General features: G+C 51.7%; 1 protein-coding gene across 3 annotated transcripts in view; it reads left to right on the top strand.

Moving 5' to 3' along the window:
* The window catches only part of spef2 (sperm flagellar 2), an 849,051-nt gene that overhangs the window by 579,581 nt on the left and 246,070 nt on the right, over positions 1-23,400 (top strand). For all 3 annotated transcript variants that reach the window (XM_068029096.1, XM_068029094.1, XM_068029095.1), the window contains one exon: positions 16,438-16,595. In XM_068029096.1, the coding sequence (XP_067885197.1) occupies positions 16,438-16,595 (158 nt within the window). The remainder of the gene's footprint in view (positions 1-16,437; positions 16,596-23,400) is intronic.

Below are 23,400 nucleotides of genomic sequence, written 5' to 3'. Positions count from 1 at the left end.
GAATGAACACCAGTGCGCAGTCACGCTGGGGAATGAACACTAATGCACAGTCACCCAGGGGAATGAACACTAGTGCAGTCACCCTGGGGAATGAACACTAATGCACAGTCACCCTGGGGAATGAACACTAGTGCACAGTCACCCATGGGAATGAACACCAGTGCACAGTCACCCTGGGGAATGAACACCAGTGCGCAGTCACCCTGGTGAATGAACACCAGTGCACAGTCACCCTGGGGAATGAACACTCATGCACAGTCACCCAGGGGAATGAACACCAGTGCACAGTCACCCAGCAGAATGAACACTAATGCACAGTCACCCAGGGCAATGAACACCAGTGCACAGTCACCCTGGGGAATGAACACTCATGCACAACCACCCAGGTGAATGAACACCAGTGCACAGTCACCCTGGTGAATGAACACTCGTGCACAATCACCCAGGGGAATGAACACCAGTGCACAGTCACCCAGGGCAATGAACACCAGTGCACAGTCACCCTGGGGAATGAACACTCATGCACAGTCACCCTGGTGAATGAACACCAGTGCACAGTCACCCTGGGGAATGAACACTCATGCACAGTCACCCAGGGGAATGAACACCAGTGCACAGTCACCCTGGGGAATGAACACTCATGCACAGTCACCCAGGGGAATGAACACCAGTGCACAGTCACCCAGGGGAATGAACACTAATGCACAGTCACCCAGGGGAATGAACACTCGTGCACAGTCACCCTGGTGAATGAACACTAAGGCACAGTCACCCCAGGGAATGAACACTAATGCACAGTCACCCTGGGGAATGAACACCAGCGCACAGTCACCCTGGGTAATGAACACTAATGCACATTCACCTTGGTGAATGAATACTAGTGTACAGTCATCCAGGGGAATGAACACTAATGCACAGTCACCCTGGTGAATGAACACTAGTGCACAGTCACCCAGGGGAATGAACACCAGTGCACAGTCACCCAGGGCAATGAACACCAGTGCACAGTCACCCTGCGGAATGAACACTAATGCACAGTCACCCAGGGGAATGAACACCAGTGCACAGTCACCCTGGTGAATGAACACCAGTGCAGTCACCCAGGGGAATGAACACCAGTGCACAGTCACCCAGGGCAATGAACACCAGTGCACAGTCACCCTGGGGAATGAACACTAATGCACAGTCACCCAGGGGAATGAACACCAGTGCACAGTCACCCTGGTGAATGAACACCAGTGCAGTCACCCATGGGAATGAACACCAGTGCACAGTCACCCTGGTGAATGAACACTAATGCACAGTCACCCTGGGGAATGCACACCAGTGCAGAGTCACCCTGGGGAATGAACACTAATGCACAGTCACCCAGGGGAATGAACACCAGTGCGCAGTCACCCAGGGCAATGAACACTAATGCACAGTCACCCTGGGGAATGCACACCAGTGCAGAGTCACCCTGGGGAATGAACACTAATGCACAGTCACCCTGGGGAATGCACACCAGTGCAGAGTCACCCTGGGGAATGAACACTAATGCACAGTCACCCAGGGGAATGAACACCAGTGCGCAGTCACCCAGGGCAATGAACACCTGTGCACAGTCACCCAGGGGAATGAACACCAGTGCGCAGTCACCCAGGGCAATGAACACCAGTGCACAGTCACCCTGGGGAATGAACACTAATGCACAGTCACCCAGGGGAATGAACACCAGTGCACACTCACCCTGGGGAATGAACACTAATGCACAGTCACCCTGGGGAATGCACACCAGTGCACAGTCACCCTGGGGAATGAACACCAGTGCGCAGTCACCCTGGGGAATGAACACCTGTGCACAGTCACCCTGGGGAATGAACACTAATGCACAGTCACCCAGGGGAATGAACACCAGTGCACAGTCACCCTGGGGAATGAACACCAGTGCGCAGTCACCCTGGGGAATGAACACCAGTACACAGTCACCCTGGGGAATGAACACTAATGCACAGTCACCCAGGGGAATGAACACCAGTGCACAGTCACCCTGGGGAATGAACACCAGTGCGCAGTCACTCTGGGGAATGAACACCAGTGCACAGTCAGCCTGGGGAATGAACACCTGTGCACAGTCACCCAGGGCAATGAACACCAGTGCACAGTCACCCAGGGGAATGAACACGAATGCACAGTCACCCTGGGGAATGAACACCAGCGCACAGTCACCCTGGGGAATGAACACTAATGCACAGTCACCCTGGTGAATGAACACTAGTGTACAGTCACCCAGGGGAATGAACACCAGTGCACAGTCACCCAGGGCAATGAACACCAGTGCACAGTCACCCTGGGGAATGAACACTAATGCACAGTCACCCAGGGGAATGAACACCAGTGCACAGTCACCCTGGTGAATGAACACCAGTGCAGTCACCCAGGGGAATGAACACTAATGCACAGTCACCCTGGGGAATGCACACCAGTGCAGAGTCACCCTGGGGAATGAACACCAGTGCGCAGTCACTCTGGGGAATGAACACCAGTGCACAGTCAGCCTGGGGAATGAACACCTGTGCACAGTCACCCAGGGCAATGAACACCAGTGCACAGTCACCCTGGGGAATGAACACTCATGCACAACCACCCAGGTGAATGAACACCAGTGCACAGTCACCCTGGTGAATGAACACTCGTGCACAATCACCCAGGGGAATGAACACCAGTGCACAGTCACCCAGGGCAATGAACACCAGTGCACAGTCACCCTGGGGAATGAACACTCATGCACAGTCACCCTGGTGAATGAACACCAGTGCACAGTCACCCTGGGGAATGAACACTCATGCACAGTCACCCAGGGGAATGAACACCAGTGCACAGTCACCCTGGGGAATGAACACTCATGCACAGTCACCCAGGGGAATGAACACCAGTGCACAGTCACCCAGGGGAATGAACACTAATGCACAGTCACCCAGGGGAATGAACACTCGTGCACAGTCACCCTGGTGAATGAACACTAAGGCACAGTCACCCCAGGGAATGAACACTAATGCACAGTCACCCTGGGGAATGAACACCAGCGCACAGTCACCCTGGGTAATGAACACTAATGCACATTCACCTTGGTGAATGAATACTAGTGTACAGTCATCCAGGGGAATGAACACTAATGCACAGTCACCCTGGTGAATGAACACTAGTGCACAGTCACCCAGGGGAATGAACACCAGTGCACAGTCACCCAGGGCAATGAACACCAGTGCACAGTCACCCTGCGGAATGAACACTAATGCACAGTCACCCAGGGGAATGAACACCAGTGCACAGTCACCCTGGTGAATGAACACCAGTGCAGTCACCCAGGGGAATGAACACCAGTGCACAGTCACCCAGGGCAATGAACACCAGTGCACAGTCACCCTGGGGAATGAACACTAATGCACAGTCACCCAGGGGAATGAACACCAGTGCACAGTCACCCTGGTGAATGAACACCAGTGCAGTCACCCATGGGAATGAACACCAGTGCACAGTCACCCTGGTGAATGAACACTAATGCACAGTCACCCTGGGGAATGCACACCAGTGCAGAGTCACCCTGGGGAATGAACACTAATGCACAGTCACCCAGGGGAATGAACACCAGTGCGCAGTCACCCAGGGCAATGAACACTAATGCACAGTCACCCTGGGGAATGAACACTCATGCACAGTCACCCTGGTGAATGAACACCAGTGCACAGTCACCCTGGGGAATGAACACTCATGCACAGTCACCCAGGGGAATGAACACCAGTGCACAGTCACCCTGGGGAATGAACACTCATGCACAGTCACCCAGGGGAATGAACACCAGTGCACAGTCACCCTGGGGAATGAACACTCATGCACAGTCACCCAGGGGAATGAACACCAGTGCACAGTCACCCAGGGGAATGAACACTAATGCACAGTCACCCAGGGGAATGAACACCAGTGCACAGTCACCCTGGGGAATGAACACTCATGCACACTCACCCTGGTGAATGAACACCAGTGCACAGTCACCCTGGGGAATGAACACTCATGCACAGTCACCCAGGGGAATGAACACCAGTGCACAGTCACCCTGGGGAATGAACACTCATGCACAGTCACCCAGGGGAATGAACACCAGTGCACAGTCACCCAGGGGAATGAACACTAATGCACATTCACCTTGGTGAATGAATACTAGTGTACAGTCATCCAGGGGAATGAACACTAATGCACAGTCACCCTGGTGAATGAACACTAGTGTACAGTCACCCAGGGGAATGAACACCAGTGCACAGTCACCCAGGGCAATGAACACCAGTGCACAGTCACCCTGGGGAATGAACACTAATGCACAGTCACCCAGGGGAATGAACACCAGTGCACAGTCACCCTGGTGAATGAACACCAGTGCAGTCACCCAGGGGAATGAACACCAGTGCACAGTCACCCAGGGCAATGAACACCAGTGCACAGTCACCCTGGGGAATGAACACTAATGCACAGTCACCCAGGGGAATGAACACCAGTGCACAGTCACCCTGGGGAATGCACATCAGTGCACAGTCACCCTCGGGAATGAACACCAGTGCGCAGTTACCCTGGGGAATGAACACCTGTGCACAGTCACCCTGGTGAATGAACACTAATGCACAGTCACCCTGGTGAATGAACACCAGTGCACAGTCACCCAGGGCAATGAACACCAGTGCACAGTCACCCTGGGGAATGAACACTAATGCACAGTCACCCAGGGGAATGAACACCAGTGCACAGTCACCCTGGTGAATGAATACTAGTGTACAGTCACCCTGGTGAATGAACACTAATGTACAGTCACCCAGGGGAATGAACCCCAGTGCACAGTCACCCTGGTGAATGAATACTAGTGTACAGTCACCCAGGGCAATGAACACCAGTGCACAGTCACCCTGGGGAATGAACACTAATGCACAGTCACCCTGGGGAATGCACACCAGTGCACAGTCACCCTGGGGAATGAACACCAGTGCGCAGTCACCCTGGGGAATGAACACCTGTGCACAGTCACCCTGGTGAATGAACACTAATGCACAGTCACCCAGGGGAATGAACACCAGTGCGCAGTCACCCTGGGGAATGAACACTAATGCACAGTCACCTTGGTGAATGAACACCATTGCACAGTCACCCTGGGGAATGAACACTAATGCACAGTCACCCTGGTGAATGAACACCTGTGCACAGTCACCCTGGTGAATGTACACTAATGCACAGTCACCCAGGGGAATGAACACCAGTGCGCAGTCACCCTGGGGAATGAACACTAATGCACAGTCACCTTGGTGAATGAACACCAGTGCACAGTCACCCTGGGGAATGAACATTAATGCACAGTCACCCAGGGGAATGAACACTAGTGCACAGTCACCCTGGGGAATGAATACTAGTGTACAGTCACCCTGGGGAATGAACACTAATGCACAGTCACCCTGGTGAATGAACACTAGTGTACAGTCACCCAGGGGAATGAACACCAGTGCACAGTCACCCAGGGCAATGAACAGCAGTGCACAGTCACCCTGGGGAATGAACACTAATGCACAGTCACCCATGGGAATGAACACCAGTGCACAGTCACCCTGGTGAATGAACAACAGTGCACAGTCACCCAGGGGAATGAACACTAATGCACAGTCACCCTGGTGAATGAACAACAGTGCACAGTCACCCTGGTGAATGAACACTAATGCACAGTCACCCTGGTGAATGAACAACAGTGCACAGTCACCCTGGTGAATGAACACTAGTGCACACTCACCCTGGTGAATGAACACTAGTGCACAGTCACCCTGGTGAATGAACACCAGTGCACAGTCACCCTGGGGAATGAACACTAGTGCACAGTCACCCTGGTGAATGAACACCAGTGCACAGTCACCCTGGGGAATGAACACTAGTGCACACTCACCCTGGTGAATGAACACTAGTGCACAGTCACCCTGGTGAATGAACACCAGTGCACACTCACCCTGGGGAATGAACACGAATGCACAGTCACCCACGGCAATGAACACTAGTGCACAGTCACCCATGGGAATGAAAAACCAGTGCACAGTCACCCTGGTGAATGAACACCAGGGCACAGTCACCCTGGGGAATGAACACTAATGCACAGTCACCCTGGGGAATGAACACCAGTGCACAGTCACCCTGGGGAATGAACACTAATGCACAGTCACCCAGGGCAATGAACACCAGTGCACAGTCACCCTGGTGAATCCACGCCACTGTCCCAATGAATACACCCCAACCACAGTCACCCTGGGGAATGAACACCAGTGCACACTCACCCTGGTGAATGAACACCAGTGCGCAGTCACGCTGGGGAATGAACACTAATGCACAGTCACCCAGGGGAATGAACACTAGTGCAGTCACCCTGGGGAATGAACACTAATGCACAGTCACCCTGGGGAATGAACACTAGTGCACAGTCACCCATGGGAATGAACACCAGTGCACAGTCACCCTGGGGAATGAACACCAGTGCGCAGTCACCCTGGTGAATGAACACCAGTGCACAGTCACCCTGGGGAATGAACACTCATGCACAGTCACCCAGGGGAATGAACACCAGTGCACAGTCACCCAGCAGAATGAACACTAATGCACAGTCACCCAGGGCAATGAACACCAGTGCACAGTCACCCTGGGGAATGAACACTCATGCACAACCACCCAGGTGAATGAACACCAGTGCACAGTCACCCTGGTGAATGAACACTCGTGCACAATCACCCAGGGGAATGAACACCAGTGCACAGTCACCCAGGGCAATGAACACCAGTGCACAGTCACCCTGGGGAATGAACACTCATGCACAGTCACCCTGGTGAATGAACACCAGTGCACAGTCACCCTGGGGAATGAACACTCATGCACAGTCACCCAGGGGAATGAACACCAGTGCACAGTCACCCTGGGGAATGAACACCAGTGCACAGTCACCCTGGGGAATGAACACTCATGCACAGTCACCCAGGGGAATGAACACCAGTGCACAGTCACCCAGCAGAATGAACACTAATGCACAGTCACCCAGGGCAATGAACACCAGTGCACAGTCACCCTGGGGAATGAACACTCATGCACAACCACCCAGGTGAATGAACACCAGTGCACAGTCACCCTGGTGAATGAACACTCGTGCACAATCACCCAGGGGAATGAACACCAGTGCACAGTCACCCAGGGCAATGAACACCAGTGCACAGTCACCCTGGGGAATGAACACTCATGCACAGTCACCCTGGTGAATGAACACCAGTGCACAGTCACCCTGGGGAATGAACACTCATGCACAGTCACCCAGGGGAATGAACACCAGTGCACAGTCACCCTGGGGAATGAACACTCATGCACAGTCACCCAGGGGAATGAACACCAGTGCACAGTCACCCAGGGGAATGAACACTAATGCACAGTCACCCAGGGGAATGAACACTCGTGCACAGTCACCCTGGTGAATGAACACTAAGGCACAGTCACCCCAGGGAATGAACACTAATGCACAGTCACCCTGGGGAATGAACACCAGCGCACAGTCACCCTGGGTAATGAACACTAATGCACATTCACCTTGGTGAATGAATACTAGTGTACAGTCATCCAGGGGAATGAACACTAATGCACAGTCACCCTGGTGAATGAACACTAGTGCACAGTCACCCAGGGGAATGAACACCAGTGCACAGTCACCCAGGGCAATGAACACCAGTGCACAGTCACCCTGCGGAATGAACACTAATGCACAGTCACCCAGGGGAATGAACACCAGTGCACAGTCACCCTGGTGAATGAACACCAGTGCAGTCACCCAGGGGAATGAACACCAGTGCACAGTCACCCAGGGCAATGAACACCAGTGCACAGTCACCCTGGGGAATGAACACTAATGCACAGTCACCCAGGGGAATGAACACCAGTGCACAGTCACCCTGGTGAATGAACACCAGTGCAGTCACCCATGGGAATGAACACCAGTGCACAGTCACCCTGGTGAATGAACACTAATGCACAGTCACCCTGGGGAATGCACACCAGTGCAGAGTCACCCTGGGGAATGAACACTAATGCACAGTCACCCAGGGGAATGAACACCAGTGCGCAGTCACCCAGGGCAATGAACACTAATGCACAGTCACCCTGGGGAATGCACACCAGTGCAGAGTCACCCTGGGGAATGAACACTAATGCACAGTCACCCTGGGGAATGCACACCAGTGCAGAGTCACCCTGGGGAATGAACACTAATGCACAGTCACCCAGGGGAATGAACACCAGTGCGCAGTCACCCAGGGCAATGAACACCTGTGCACAGTCACCCAGGGGAATGAACACCAGTGCGCAGTCACCCAGGGCAATGAACACCAGTGCACAGTCACCCTGGGGAATGAACACTAATGCACAGTCACCCAGGGGAATGAACACCAGTGCACACTCACCCTGGGGAATGAACACTAATGCACAGTCACCCTGGGGAATGCACACCAGTGCACAGTCACCCTGGGGAATGAACACCAGTGCGCAGTCACCCTGGGGAATGAACACCTGTGCACAGTCACCCTGGGGAATGAACACTAATGCACAGTCACCCAGGGGAATGAACACCAGTGCACAGTCACCCTGGGGAATGAACACCAGTGCGCAGTCACCCTGGGGAATGAACACCAGTACACAGTCACCCTGGGGAATGAACACTAATGCACAGTCACCCAGGGGAATGAACACCAGTGCACAGTCACCCTGGGGAATGAACACCAGTGCGCAGTCACTCTGGGGAATGAACACCAGTGCACAGTCAGCCTGGGGAATGAACACCTGTGCACAGTCACCCAGGGCAATGAACACCAGTGCACAGTCACCCAGGGGAATGAACACGAATGCACAGTCACCCTGGGGAATGAACACCAGCGCACAGTCACCCTGGGGAATGAACACTAATGCACAGTCACCCTGGTGAATGAACACTAGTGTACAGTCACCCAGGGGAATGAACACCAGTGCACAGTCACCCAGGGCAATGAACACCAGTGCACAGTCACCCTGGGGAATGAACACTAATGCACAGTCACCCAGGGGAATGAACACCAGTGCACAGTCACCCTGGTGAATGAACACCAGTGCAGTCACCCAGGGGAATGAACACTAATGCACAGTCACCCTGGGGAATGCACACCAGTGCAGAGTCACCCTGGGGAATGAACACTAATGCACAGTCACCCAGGGGAATGAACACCAGTGCAGTCACCCAGGGGAATGAACACTAATGCACAGTCACCCTGGGGAATGCACACCAGTGCAGAGTCACCCTGGGGAATGAACACTAATGCACAGTCACCCATGGGAATGAACACCAGTGCACAGTCACCCTGGTGAATGAACACCAGTGCAGTCACCCAGGGGAATGAACACTAGTGCAGTCACCCTGGGGAATGCACACCAGTGCAGAGTCACCCTGGGGAATGAACACTAATGCACAGTCACCCAGGGCAATGAACACCTGTGCACAGTCACCCAGGGGAATGAACACCAGTGCGCAGTCACCCTGGGGAATGAACACCTGTGCACAGTCACCCAGGGCAATGAACACCAGTGCACAGTCACCCAGGGGAATGAACACGAATGCACAGTCACCCTGGGGAATGAACACCAGTGCACAGTCACCCAGGGCAATGAACACCAGTGCACAGTCACCCTGGGGAATGAACACTAATGCACAGTCACCCAGGGGAATGAACACCAGTGCACAGTCATCCAGGGGAATGAACACTAATGCACAGTCACCCTGGGGAATGCACATCAGTGCACAGTCACCCTCGGGAATGAACACCAGTGCGCAGCTACCCTGGGGAATGAACACCTGTGCACAGTCACCCTGGTGAATGAACACTAATGCACAGTCACCCTGGTGAATGAACACCAGTGCACAGTCACCCAGGGGAATGAACACTAATGCACAGTCACCCAGGGGAATGAACACCAGTGCACAGTCACCCTGGGGAATGAACACTCATGCACAACCACCCAGGTGAATGAACACCAGTGCACAGTCACCCTGGTGAATGAACACTAGTGCACAATCACCCAGGGGAATGAACACCAGTGCACAGTCACCCTGGTGAATGAACACTAAGGCACAGTCACCCTGGGGAATGAACACCAGTGCACAGTCACCCAGGGGAATGAACACTCGTGCACAATCACCCAGGGGAATGAACACCAGTGCACAGTCACCCTGGTGAATGAACACTAAGGCACAGTCACCCTGGGGAATGAACACTAATGCACAGTCACCCAGGGGAATGAACACCAGTGCACACTCACCCAGGGGAATGAACACTCGTGCACAGTCACCCTGGTGAATGAACACTAATGCACAGTCACCCAGGGGAATGAACACCAGTGCACAGTCACCCAGGGGAATGAACACTAATGCACAGTCACCCAGGGGAATGAACACCAGTGCACAGTCACCCAGCGGAATGAACACTAATGCACAGTCACCCAGGGCAATGAACACCAGTGCACAGTCACCCTGGGGAATGAACACTCATGCACAACCACCCAGGTGAATGAACACCAGTGCACAGTCACCCTGGTGAATGAACACTAGTGCACAATCACCCAGGGGAATGAACACCAGTGCACAGTCACCCTGGTGAATGAACACTAAGGCACAGTCACCCTGGGGAATGAACACTAATGCACAGTCACCCAGGGGAATGAACACCAGTGCACAGTCACCCTGGGGAATGAACACCAGTGCACAGTCACCCAGGGGAATGAACACTAATGCACATTCACCTTGGTGAATGAATACTTGTGCACAGTCATCCAGGGGAATGAACACTAATGCACAGTCACCCTGGTGAATGAACACTAGTGTACAGTCACCCAGGGGAATGAACACCAGTGCACAGTCACCCAGGGCAATGAACACTAATGCACAGTCACCCTGGGGAATGAACACCAGTGCGCAGTCACCCTGGGGAATGAACACTAATGCACAGTCACCCTGGGGAATGAACACCAGCGCACAGTCACCCTGGGGAATGAACACTAATGCACATTCACCTTGGTGAATGAATACTTGTGCACAGTCATCCAGGGGAATGAACACTAATGCACAGTCACCCTGGTGAATGAACACTAGTGTACAGTCACCCAGGGGAATGAACACCAGTGCACAGTCACCCTGGGGAATGAACACTAATGCACAGTCACCCAGGGGAATGAACACCAGTGCACAGTCACCCATGGGAATGAACACCAGTGCACAGTCACCCAGGGCAATGAACACCAGTGCACAGTCACCCTGGTGAATGAACACCAGTGCGCAGTCACCCAGGGGAATGAACACTAATGCACAGTCACCCTGGGGAATGCACACCAGTGCACAGTCACCCTGGGGAATGAACACTAATGCACAGTCACCCAGGGGAATGAACACCAGTGCGCAGTCACCCAGGGCAATGAACACCTGTGCACAGTCACCCAGGGGAATGAACACTAATGCACAGTCACCCAGGGGAATGAACACCAGTGCACAGTCACCCTGGGGAATGAACACTAATGCACAGTCACCCTGGGGAATGCACACCAGTGCACAGTCACCCTGGGGAATGAACACCAGTGCGCAGTCACCCTGGGGAATGAACACCTGTGCACAGTCACCCTGGTGAATGAACACCAGTGCACAGTCACCCTGGGGAATGAACACTAGTGCACACTCACCCTGGTGAGTGAACACTAGTGCACAGTCACCCTGGTGAATGAACACCAGTGCACACTCACCCTGGGGAATGAACACGAATGCACAGTCACCCTGGTGAATGAACACCAGTGCACAGTCACCCTGGGGAATGAACACTAATGCACATTCACCCAGGGCAATGAACACCAGTGCGCAGTCACCCTGGGGAATGAACACTAATGCACAGTCACCCACGGCAATGAACACTAGTGCACAGTCACCCATGGGAATGAAAAACCAGTGCACAGTCACCCTGGTGAATCCACGCCACTGTCCCAATGAATGCACCCCAACCACAGTCACCCTGGTGAATGAACACCAGTGCGCAGTCACGCTGGGGAATGAACACTAATGCACAGTCACCCTGGGGAATGAACACCAGTGCACAGTCACCCTGGGGAATGAACACTAATGCACAGTCACCCAGGGCAATGAACACCAGTGCACAGTCACCCTGGTGAATCCACGCCACTGTCCCAATGAATACACCCCAACCACAGTCACCCTGGGGAATGAACACCAGTGCACACTCACCCTGGTGAATGAACACCAGTGCGCAGTCACGCTGGGGAATGAACACTAATGCACAGTCACCCAGGGGAATGAACACTAGTGCAGTCACCCTGGGGAATGAACACTAATGCACAGTCACCCTGGGGAATGAACACTAGTGCACAGTCACCCATGGGAATGAACACCAGTGCACAGTCACCCTGGGGAATGAACACCAGTGCGCAGTCACCCTGGTGAATGAACACCAGTGCACAGTCACCCTGGGGAATGAACACTCATGCACAGTCACCCAGGGGAATGAACACCAGTGCACAGTCACCCAGCGGAATGAACACTAATGCACAGTCACCCAGGGCAATGAACACCAGTGCACAGTCACCCTGGGGAATGAACACTCATGCACAACCACCCAGGTGAATGAACACCAGTGCACAGTCACCCTGGTGAATGAACACTCGTGCACAATCACCCAGGGGAATGAACACCAGTGCACAGTCACCCTGGGGAATGAACACTCATGCACAGTCACCCTGGTGAATGAACACCAGTGCACAGTCACCCTGGGGAATGAACACTAATGCACAGTCACCCAGGGCAATGAACACCAGTGCACAGTCACCCTGGGGAATGAACACTCATGCACAGTCACCCAGGGGAATGAACACCAGTGCACAGTCACCCTGGGGAATGAACACTCATGCACAGTCACCCAGGGGAATGAACACCAGTGCACAGTCACCCAGGGGAATGAACACTCGTGCACAGTCACCCTGGTGAATGAACACTAAGGCACAGTCACCCTGGGGAATGAACACTAATGCACAGTCACCCAGGGGAATGAACACCAGTGCACAGTCACCCAGGGCAATGAACACCAGTGCACAGTCACCCTGGGGAATGAACACTCGTGCACAGTCACCCTGGTGAATGAACACTAAGGCACAGTCACCCTGGGGAATGAACACTAATGCACAGTCACCCAGGGGAATGAACACCAGTGCACAGTCACCCAGGGGAATGAACACTAATGCACAGTCACCCTGGGGAATGAACACAAGCGCACATTCACCTTGGTGAATGAATACTAGTGTACAGTCATCCAGGGGAATGAACACTAATGCACAGTCACCCTGGTGAATGAACACTAGTGTACAGTCACCCTGGGGAATGAACACTAATGCACAGTCACCCTGGGGAATGCACACCAGTGCAGAGTCACCCTGGGGAATGAACACTAATGCACAGTCACCCAGGGGAATGAACACCAGTGCGCAGTCACCCAGGGCAATGAACACCTGTGCACAGTCACCCAGGGGAATGAACACCAGTGCGCAGTCACCCAGGGCAATGAACACCAGTGCACAGTCACCCTGGGGAATGAACACTAATGCACAGTCACCCAGGGGAATGAACACCAGTGCACAGTCACCCTGGGGAATGCACACCAGTGCACAGTCACCCTGGGGAATGAACACCAGTGCGCAGTCACCCTGGGGAATGAACACCTGTGCACAGTCACCCTGGTGAATAAACACTAGTGTACAGTCACCCTGGTGAATGAACACCAGTGCACAGTCACCCTGGGGAATGCACACCAGTGCAGAGTCACCCTGGGGAATGAACACTAATGCACATTCACCCTGGTGAATGAACACCAGTGCACAGTCACCCAGGGGAATGAACACTAATGCACAGTCACCCAGGGCAATGAACACCAGTGCACAGTCACCCAGGGGAATGAACACTGGTGCACAGTCACCCTGGTGAATGAACACCAGTGCACAGTCACCCAGGGGAATGAACACTAATGCACAGTCACCCAGGGCAATGAACACCAGTGCACAGTCACCCTGGGGCATGTACACTAATGCTCAGTCATCCTGGGCAATGAACACCAGTGTACAGTCACCCAGGGGAATGAACACCAGTGCGCAGTCACCCAGGGCAATGAACACCAGTGCACAGTCACCCAGGGGAATGAACACCAGTGCACAGTCACCCTGGGGAATGAACACCAGTGCACAGTCACCTTGGTGAATGAACACTAGTGCACAGTCACCCAGGGCAGTGAACACCAGTGCACAGTCACCCTGGTGAATGAACTCCAGTGCGCAGTCACCCAGGGCAATGAACACCAGTGCACAGTCACCCAGGGGAATGAGCACCTGTGTACAGTCACCCAGGTGGATGAACACCAGTGCACAGTCACCCAGGGCAATGAACACCAGTGCACAGTCACCCTGGGGAATGAACACTCATGCACAGTCACCCTGGTGAATGAACACCAGTGCACAGTCACCCTGGTGAATCCACGCCACTGTCCCAATGAATACACCCCAACCACAGTCACCCAGGGCAATGAACACCAGTGCACAGTCACCCAGGGGAATGAACACCAGTGCACAGTCACCCAGGGCAATGAACACCAGTGTACAGTCACCCTGTTGAATGAACACGAATGCACAGTCACCCAGGGGAATGAACACTAATGCACAGTCACCCTGGTGAATGACACCAGTGCACAGTCACCCAGGGCAATGAACACCAGTGCACAGTCACCCAGGTGAATGAACACCAGTGCACAGTCACCCTGGTGAATGAACACTCGTGCACAGTCACCCAGGGGAATGAACACCAGTGCACAGTCACCCAGGGCAATGAACACCAGTGTACAGTCACCCTGGTGAATGAACACTAATGCACAGTCACCCTGGGGAATGAACACCAGTGCACAGTCACCCAGGGCAATGAACACCAGTGCACAGTCACCCAGGGGAATGAACACTGGTGCACAGTCACCCTGGTGAATGAACACCAGTGCACAGTCACCCAGGGGAATGAACACTAATGCACAGTCACCCAGGGCAATGAACACCAGTGCACAGTCACCCTGGGGAATGTACACTAATGCTCAGTCATCCAGGGCAATGAACACCAGTGTACAGTCACCCAGGGGAATGAACACCAGTGCGCAGTCACCCAGGGCAATGAACACCAGTGCACAGTCACCCAGGGGAATGAACACTAATGCACAGTCACCCTGGGGAATGAACACCAGTGCACAGTCACCTTGGTGAATGAACACTAGTGCACAGTCACCCAGGGCAATGAACACCAGTGCACAGTCACCCTGGTGAATGAACACCAGTGCACAGTCACCCAGGGCAATGAACACCAGTGCACAGTCACCCTGGTGAATGAACACTAGTGCACAGTCACCCAGGGCAATGAACACCAGTGTACTGTCACCCTGGTGAATGAACACCAGTGCACAATCACCCAGGGCAATGAACACCAGTGCACAGTCACCCTGGTGAATGAACACCAGTGCACAGTCACCCAGGGCAATGAACACCAGTGCATAGTCACCCTGGGGAATGAACACCAGTGCACAGTCACCCAGGGCAATGAACACCAGTGCACAGTCACCCTGGTGAATGAACACCAGTGCACAGTCACCCTGGTGAATCCACGCCACTGGCCCAATGAATACACCCCAACCACAGTCACCCTGGTGAATGAACACCAGTGACCCCAGCGTCGGTCACTGAACACTCACTGAAACCAGGCTTCAGTGACCCGCTGCCCCTGTGATTAAATCCATTGTAATCCCTGTCTTTGGTGACCCACAGTGACCCATGCCCCTATTGACTGATCCCATGGTGATCCCCACTCCTAGTGAGCCACAGATATGTCGGCACAGTGGCGCAGTGGTTAGCACCGCAGCCTCACAGCTCCAGCGGCCCGGGTTCGGTTCTGGGTACTATCTGTGCGGAGTTTTCCAGTTCTGTGTCTGCATGGGTTTTCGCCGAGTGCTCCGGTTTCCTCCCACATCCAAAGACTTGCAGGGGATAGGTAAATTGGCCATTGTAAATTGCCCCTAGTGTAGGTAGGTGATAGGGAATATGGGATTACTGTAAGGTTAGTATAAATGGGTGGTTGTTGGTCGGCACAGACTCGGTGGGCCGAAGGGCCTGTTTCAGTGCTGTATCTCTAAATAAATAAATAAATAAATAAAGCCACTTTCTGCCTGGCCCTGGTGAGTCAGATTCACTGTTAGCTATACCCGAGAAGGAAGAGAGCTGAGGTTGCTGATGGTGCATGCATGAATTGGTGTCATTTGATAGGCTCACTGGTTTCCTTGACAACTGGCCCAAGCTGGAGAAGTGGTTTGAAGCACAGCAGAAGATTCTTGTGAAGGTGAACGGGGAGCTGGAGCAGGCTGAATTGTTGGAGAAATTGGAGATCGTCCTGGTCGAAGCCCTGTACAAGAAACAGTGTAAAGGTAAGTGGAATGGGTGCTTTTTGTCTCTCCTTCCTCACTGACACTAGGTGAAGACCCATGCCCAGAGGAAGGAGCACCAGGGCAGCAGATGCATTAGAACAGATCTGGAATTAAAAAGCTAGTCTAATGATGGCCATGAATCCATTGTCGATTGTTGTAAAAACCCATCTGGTTCACTAATGTCCTTTAGGGAAGGAAATCTGCTGTCCTTACCTGGTCTGGCCTACATGTGACTCCAGACCCACAGCAATGTGGTTGACTCTTACATGCCCTCGAAATGGCTGAGCAAGCCACTCAGTTCAAGGGCAATTAGGGATGGGCAATAAATGCAGGCCTGGCCTGTGACGCCCACATCCCATGAAAGAATACATTTTTAAAAAAGGGGAAAAAAACAGGAGTAGACTATTGTGCCCCTCGAGCTTGTTCCATCATTCAATGAGACTATGATTGATGCGAGGGAAGTAAGCAAATGGTGAATGACTGCCACCAAATTTAGTTCTGAAAAGCCTGTGTTTGAGGGACGAAGGGAAGACTGAAGTGAAGAGTTGAGTAAAATTTTTTGTGAACTGGATGCTTGTCAGTTGGATACTGATGAAGGGTTGGATCTTCTGTTAGAATTCCTGGTGAAATTTACAAGAAAGATGACCTATGGAATGTGTATGAGGTATGGCCAGACTTTGATAGATGTTGGAAACAGATGGTTATTCAATGAAGGAATATAACTTTAACAGACTGTATGGAAGATTGAGGAAATTCAACCAGGAGATCCCTGGTTCAGTGCTAGCTTTTAAATTGCTAGATTGTGCTAGGCTGCACCGCAGCCTCACAGCTCCAGCGACCCGGGTTCAATTCTGGGTACTGTCTGTGTGGAGTTTGCAAGTTCTCCCTGTGTCTGCGTGGGTTTCCTCTGGGTGCTCCGGTTTCCTCCCACAGCCAAAAGACTTGCAGGTTGATAGGTAAATTGGCCATTATAAATTGCCCCAAGTATAGGTAGGTGGTAGGGGAATATAGGGACAGGTGAGGATGTGGTAGGAATATGGGATTAGTGTAGGATTAGTATAAATGGGTGGTTGATGGTCGGCACAGACTCGGTGGGCCGAAGGGCCTGTTTCAGTGCTGTATCTCTAAATCTAAATCTAAATCTGAATATGGGCAGGCTCCTGCTTTTAACTGGGGTTCGGTTCTTAGGCAAAGACTCCTTGTTGGATCAAATGTCTGCAGCCTTAAAGAAATTCCTGGGGAAGCAGTCATTTCCTGCAGCCCTGATAGAACAAACAGGGCATTCTCTGGTGACACAAAGAATGGAGGACTCAATGTTTGCTCCATTTTGAAATGGTCCAGATACTGGAAGCAGGCGTAAGTACAATGGAAGAGTTAAAGACAGGAGGAATGAGGGTGAAAGCGCCTTTAGCAGGTCTGAATATTACAGTGGAAGACAAAATTGGAACAGCAATCATAGGTGAATGAATCCCAGGACTGCCCAAGGAGCAGTGAATAGATGCTTCAGATGTGACTCAAAGTATCATTATGCAATGAATGGCACAAAGTGAATGGGCAGAGTCCTCAAAATAACACATGACACAGAGAATTCTGGGGCAGATGAGGAAAATACTGATTAATCTGAACGAATTGTACTAGTCACAAGGAGTTTTAGTAAATGCAAAATACTGTGGATGCTGGAAATCTGAAATAAAAAGTGCTGGAAATACTCAGCAGGTCTGGCAGCATCTGTGCAGAGAGTAGCAGAGTTAACGTTTCAGGTTAGTGACCTTTCATTAAAACAGGGAGTTTTAGTCCTGCGATGAATGTGCAGGTTGCGGATTCAGTCAACTGTGCTGTGTTAGATAGTGCTTGCACATCTATAGTACGTGGAACTGATTGTTTACAATGTTCTGAAGAAGGGTCACTGACCTGAAACATTAACTCTGCTTCTGTCTCCACAGATGCTGCCAGACCTGCTGTGCATTTCCAGCATTTCTTGTTTTTGTTTTAGATTTTCAGCATCTGCAGTATTTTGCTTTTATTTTGGATACAGTGTTATCTGGATTCACTCAGTAGTGAGGATTGACACAAGGTTAAGCAGTATAAAAGTACTACCAGCTTTAGGTTTGGTGATGACAACACATTAAAGCTAGTAATTCCATGTAAAATAGCTGGAGTAAGCTACTTTATCAGTAGTGATATAGTCCCTAGTCAGATACCTTTACTGTTGAGTAAATCTTCAATGAAAAAGGCACAAATGAAACTTGATATGGAGCATGATAAAGCAATTGTATTTGGAAAGTCAGTGAATTTGCAGTTTACCCAGTCTTAACAAAACCTGATGTTTCTAGTCAGAGTGTTAGAGAAGTATTAATGGCATCAGGTGTTAAGAATCAGAGAGATTAAAAGCAAATCATCTTTTTTGCTCACCCTTCTTGTCAGAGACTAGAAACCCTGCTAAAGGTTGCAGGTGTGATTGATGAAGAGTATACGAGGATAATAGAAAAGATTTGTGGAAAGTGTGAAATCTGTAAAAAGTATCGGAGGACACTATCACGTCCTATTGTCAGCCTTCCATTGGCACGTGACTTTAATGAGGTAGTTGCCATGGAGTTAAAGGTATGGGACAAGGACGAGAATATTTTCAGTCTACATTTTAGAGACCTAGCAACTGGATTTAGCCTTTTTACAATAATAAATAGCAAGGACAAAAGGGTGATTATAGACAAAATTATGGAGAAATGGATAGGGTCTGGACTTGGGACACCAGCAAGTTTCTCACTGATAATGAAGGGGAATTTGCCAATGCCGAGTTCAGAGACATGTGGGAAAACATGAACATTATGGTTCTGAATACTGCAGTTGGAAGTGCTTTCAGCAATGGGCTCTGTGAAAGGAATCACGCAGTGGTTGATGAAATGCTGCATAAAATCTTAGCTGACCAAACTGACAACTGCTTTGGCATGGGCGGTTCATGAGAAGAATTTGCTTCAGATGGTTGGAGGATATCGTCCCTATCGATTGGTTTATGGACTGAATCCCAAATTGCTTTCGTACTGTGCGACAGACCTCCTGCTCTAGAAGGTACTACAATTAGTTCCTTTTTTCTGCACATTGAATGCTTTACATGCAGGGAGATGGGCTTTCATCAAGGCTGAGGACTGTGAGAAAATTCGCAGAGCTCTGAGGCATGTAGAAGGCCATCTGAAGTGGAATTTAGTTCTGGAGATTTGGTCTATTCTGAAAGAGAGGGCCATAGGGAATGGAAGGGCCCTGGTAAGGTAATCAGTTGTGATGGTACGACAGTAGTTATGAAGCATGGAAAGCAAACTGTTAAGGTTCATTCCTTGCGATTAATCTCAGAATGTGAGCAGTTGATAGAGGGAAATGATGCATCTTGTACCTCAAATATTCATGATGAAGGTCCTGAGGAACAGAATGAGGTAGATCAAGTGTTGATTCAGTCACGGAATAGAACTAGAAGCAGAAGTTCTCATGTTTTAGTGGCTGCCAATAAACTTGAGATAAACTGATAAGAGAAGCAAAACAGAAGAAATTGGAGAGGAGGCAGTGTGGATGGAGGGAGGTGGCAGTACGTATAGAGGGAGGAGGCGGAGTGGAGACAGAGAGGAGGAAGTGCGGACAGGGGGAGGAGGCGGGACGGATAAAGGGATGGGACAGTGCGGATAGAGGGAGGAGGAAGTGTGGATAGAGGGAGGAGGCATTGAGGATAGAGGGAGGAGGAAGTGTGGATAGAGGGAGGAGGCGGGACGGATAAAGGGATGGGAAAGTGCGGATAGAGAGAGTAGACAGTGCGGATAAAGAAAGGAGGAAGTGTGGATAGAGGGAGGATAGGGGCGGATAGAGGGAGGATAGGGGCGGATAGAGGGAGGATGGGGGCGGATAGAGGGAGGATGGGGGCGGATAGAGGGAGGATGGGGGCGGATAGAGGGAGGATGGGTGCGGATAGAAGGAGGAGGAATTGCGGATCGAGGGAGGTGGCAGTGTGGATAGAGGGAGGAGGATGTGCGGATAGAGGGAGGAGGCGGTGTGGGTAGAGGGTGGGGACAGACCGGATAGAGGGAGGAGGAAGTACGGATCAAGAAAGGAGGAAGTGGGGATAGAGGGTGGAGGAAGTGCGGATAGAGGGAGGAGGCGGTGTGGACACAGAGAGGAGGCAGTGAGGATAGGGGGAGGGGACAGTGCAGATAGAGGGAGGTGGAAGTGCAGATAGAGGGAGGAGGCAATGCTGATAGAGAGAGGAGGAAGTGCGGATTGAGGGAGAATATGTGCGGATAGAGGGAGGATAGAGGTAGGGGACAGTGCGGATAGAGGCAGGAGGCGATGCAAATAGAGGGAAGTGGAATTGCGGATAGAGGAAGGAGGAATTGCGGATAGAGGGAGGGGACAGTGCGGACAGAGGGAGGAGGAAGGGCGGATAGAGGGAGGAGGATGTGCGGACAGAGGGAGGAGCGGGTCGGATAAAGGGAAGGGACATTGCGGATAAAGGGAGGATGAAGTGCGTATAGAGGGAGGAGGAAATGCAGTTCGAGGGAGGAGGCGGTGCGGCTAGAGCGAGGAGGCAGTGCGGATAGAGGGAGGAGGAAGAGGGGATTCAGGGGGGAGGAACTGTGGATAGAGGGAGGAGGCAGTGCGAATGGAGGGAGGAGGAAATGCGGATAGAGGGAGGAGACGGACCGGATAGGGGGAGGAGGATGTGCAGATAAAGAAAGAAGGAAGTGCGGATCAAGGGAGGAGTCAGTGCAGATAGAGGGAGGAGTCAGTGCAGATAGAGGGAGGAGTCAGTGCGGATAGAGGGAGGAGTCAGTGCGGATACAGGGAGGAGTCAGTGCGGACAGAGGGAGGAGACGGTGCGGATAGAGGGAGGAGGAATGCGGATGCAGAAAAGAGGAAGTGCGGATAGAGGGAGGGGACAGTGCGGATAGAGTGAGGAGGCAGTGCGGATACAGGGAGGGGATGGTGCGGATACAGGGAGGGTACGGTGCAAATACATGGAGGGGACGGTGCGGAGACAGGGAGCAGGCGGTGCGGAGACAGGGAGCAGGCAGTGAGGGTACAAGGAGGAGGCAGTGAGGGGACAAGGAGGAGGCAGTGACGAGATGTGGGGAGGTAGTGAGGATAGAAGGAGGAGGCAGTGAGGATACAAGGAGGAGGCAGTGAGGATACAAGGAGGAGGCAGTGAGAAGATGGGAGGAGGTAGGCTATGGGGGGTGGTATTGAGGATACCAGAGTAGACAGTGAAGAGATGTGGGGAGGTACAAAGAACAAAGAAAATGACAGCACAGGAACAGGCCCTTCGGCCCTCCAAGCCTGCGCCGATCCAGATCCTCTATCTAAACATGACGCCTATTTTCTAAGGGTCTGTATCTCTTTACTTCCTGCCCATTCATGTATCTGTCTAGATACATCTTAAAAGACGCTATCGTGCCCGCATCTACCACCTCCGCTGGCAACGCGTTCCAGGCACCCACCACCCTCTGCGTAAAGAACTTTCCACGCATATCCCCCCTAAACTTTTCCCCTCTCACTTTGAACTCGTGACCCCTAGTAATTGAATCCCCCACTCTGGGAAAAAGCTTCTTGCTATCCAACCTGTCTATACCTCTCATGATTTTGTACACCTCAATCAGGTCCCCCCTCAACCTCCGTCTTTCTAATGAAAATAATCCTAATCTACTCAACCTCTCTTCATAGCTAGCGCCCTCCATACCAGGCAACATCCTGGTGAACCTCCTCTGCACCCTCTCCAAAGCAACCACATCCTTTTGGTAATGTGGCGACCAGAACTGCATGCAGTATTCCAAATGTGGCCGAACCAAAGTCCTATACAACTGTAACATGACCTGCCAACTCTTGTACTCAATACCCCGTCCGATGAAGGAAAGCATGCCGTATGCCTTCTTGACCACTCTATTGACCTGCGTTGCCACCTGCAGGGAACAATGGACCTGAACACCCAAATCTCTCTGTACATCAATTTTCCCCAGGACTTTTCCATTTACTGTTTAGTTCACTCTTGAATTGGATCTTCCAAAATGCATCACCTCACATTTGCCCTGATTGAACTCCATCTGCCATTTCTCTGCCCAACTCTCCAATCTATCTATATTCTGCTGTATTCTCTGACAGTCCCCTTCACTATCTGCTACTCCACCAATCTTAGTGTCGTCTGCAAACTTGCTAATCAGACCACCGATACTTTCCTCCAAATCATTTATGTATATCACAAACAACAGTGGTCCCAGCACGGATCCCTGTGGAACACCACGGGTCACACGTCTCCATTTTGAGAAACTCCCTTCCACTGCTACTCTCTGTCTCCTGTTGCCCAGCCAGTTCTTTATCCATCTAGCTAGTACACCTTGGACCCCATGCGCCTTCACTTTCTCCATCAGCCTACCATGGGGAACCTTATCAAACGCCTTACTGAAGTCCATGTATATGACATCTACAGCCCTTCCCTCATCAATCAACTTTGTCACTTCCTCAAAGAATTCTATTAAGTTGCTAAGACATGACCTTCCCTGCACAAAACCATGTTGCCTATCACTGATAAGCCCATTTTCTTCCAAATGGGAATCGATCCTATCCCTCAGTATCTTCTCCAGCAGCTTCCCTACCACTGATGTCAGGCTCACCGGTCTATAATTACCTGGATTATCCCTGCTACCCTTCTTAAACAAGGGGACAACATTAGCAATTCTCCAGTCCTCCGGGACCTCACCCGTGTTTAAGGATGCTGCAAAGATATCTGTTAAGGCCCCAGCTATTTCCTCTCTCGCTTCCCACAGTAACCTGGGAT

The sequence above is a fragment of the Heterodontus francisci genome, chromosome 4, assembly GCF_036365525.1.
Source record: "Heterodontus francisci isolate sHetFra1 chromosome 4, sHetFra1.hap1, whole genome shotgun sequence".
Classification (NCBI taxonomy): domain Eukaryota; kingdom Metazoa; phylum Chordata; class Chondrichthyes; order Heterodontiformes; family Heterodontidae; genus Heterodontus; species Heterodontus francisci.
This window is presented reverse-complemented; position numbering and strand designations above follow the sequence as displayed.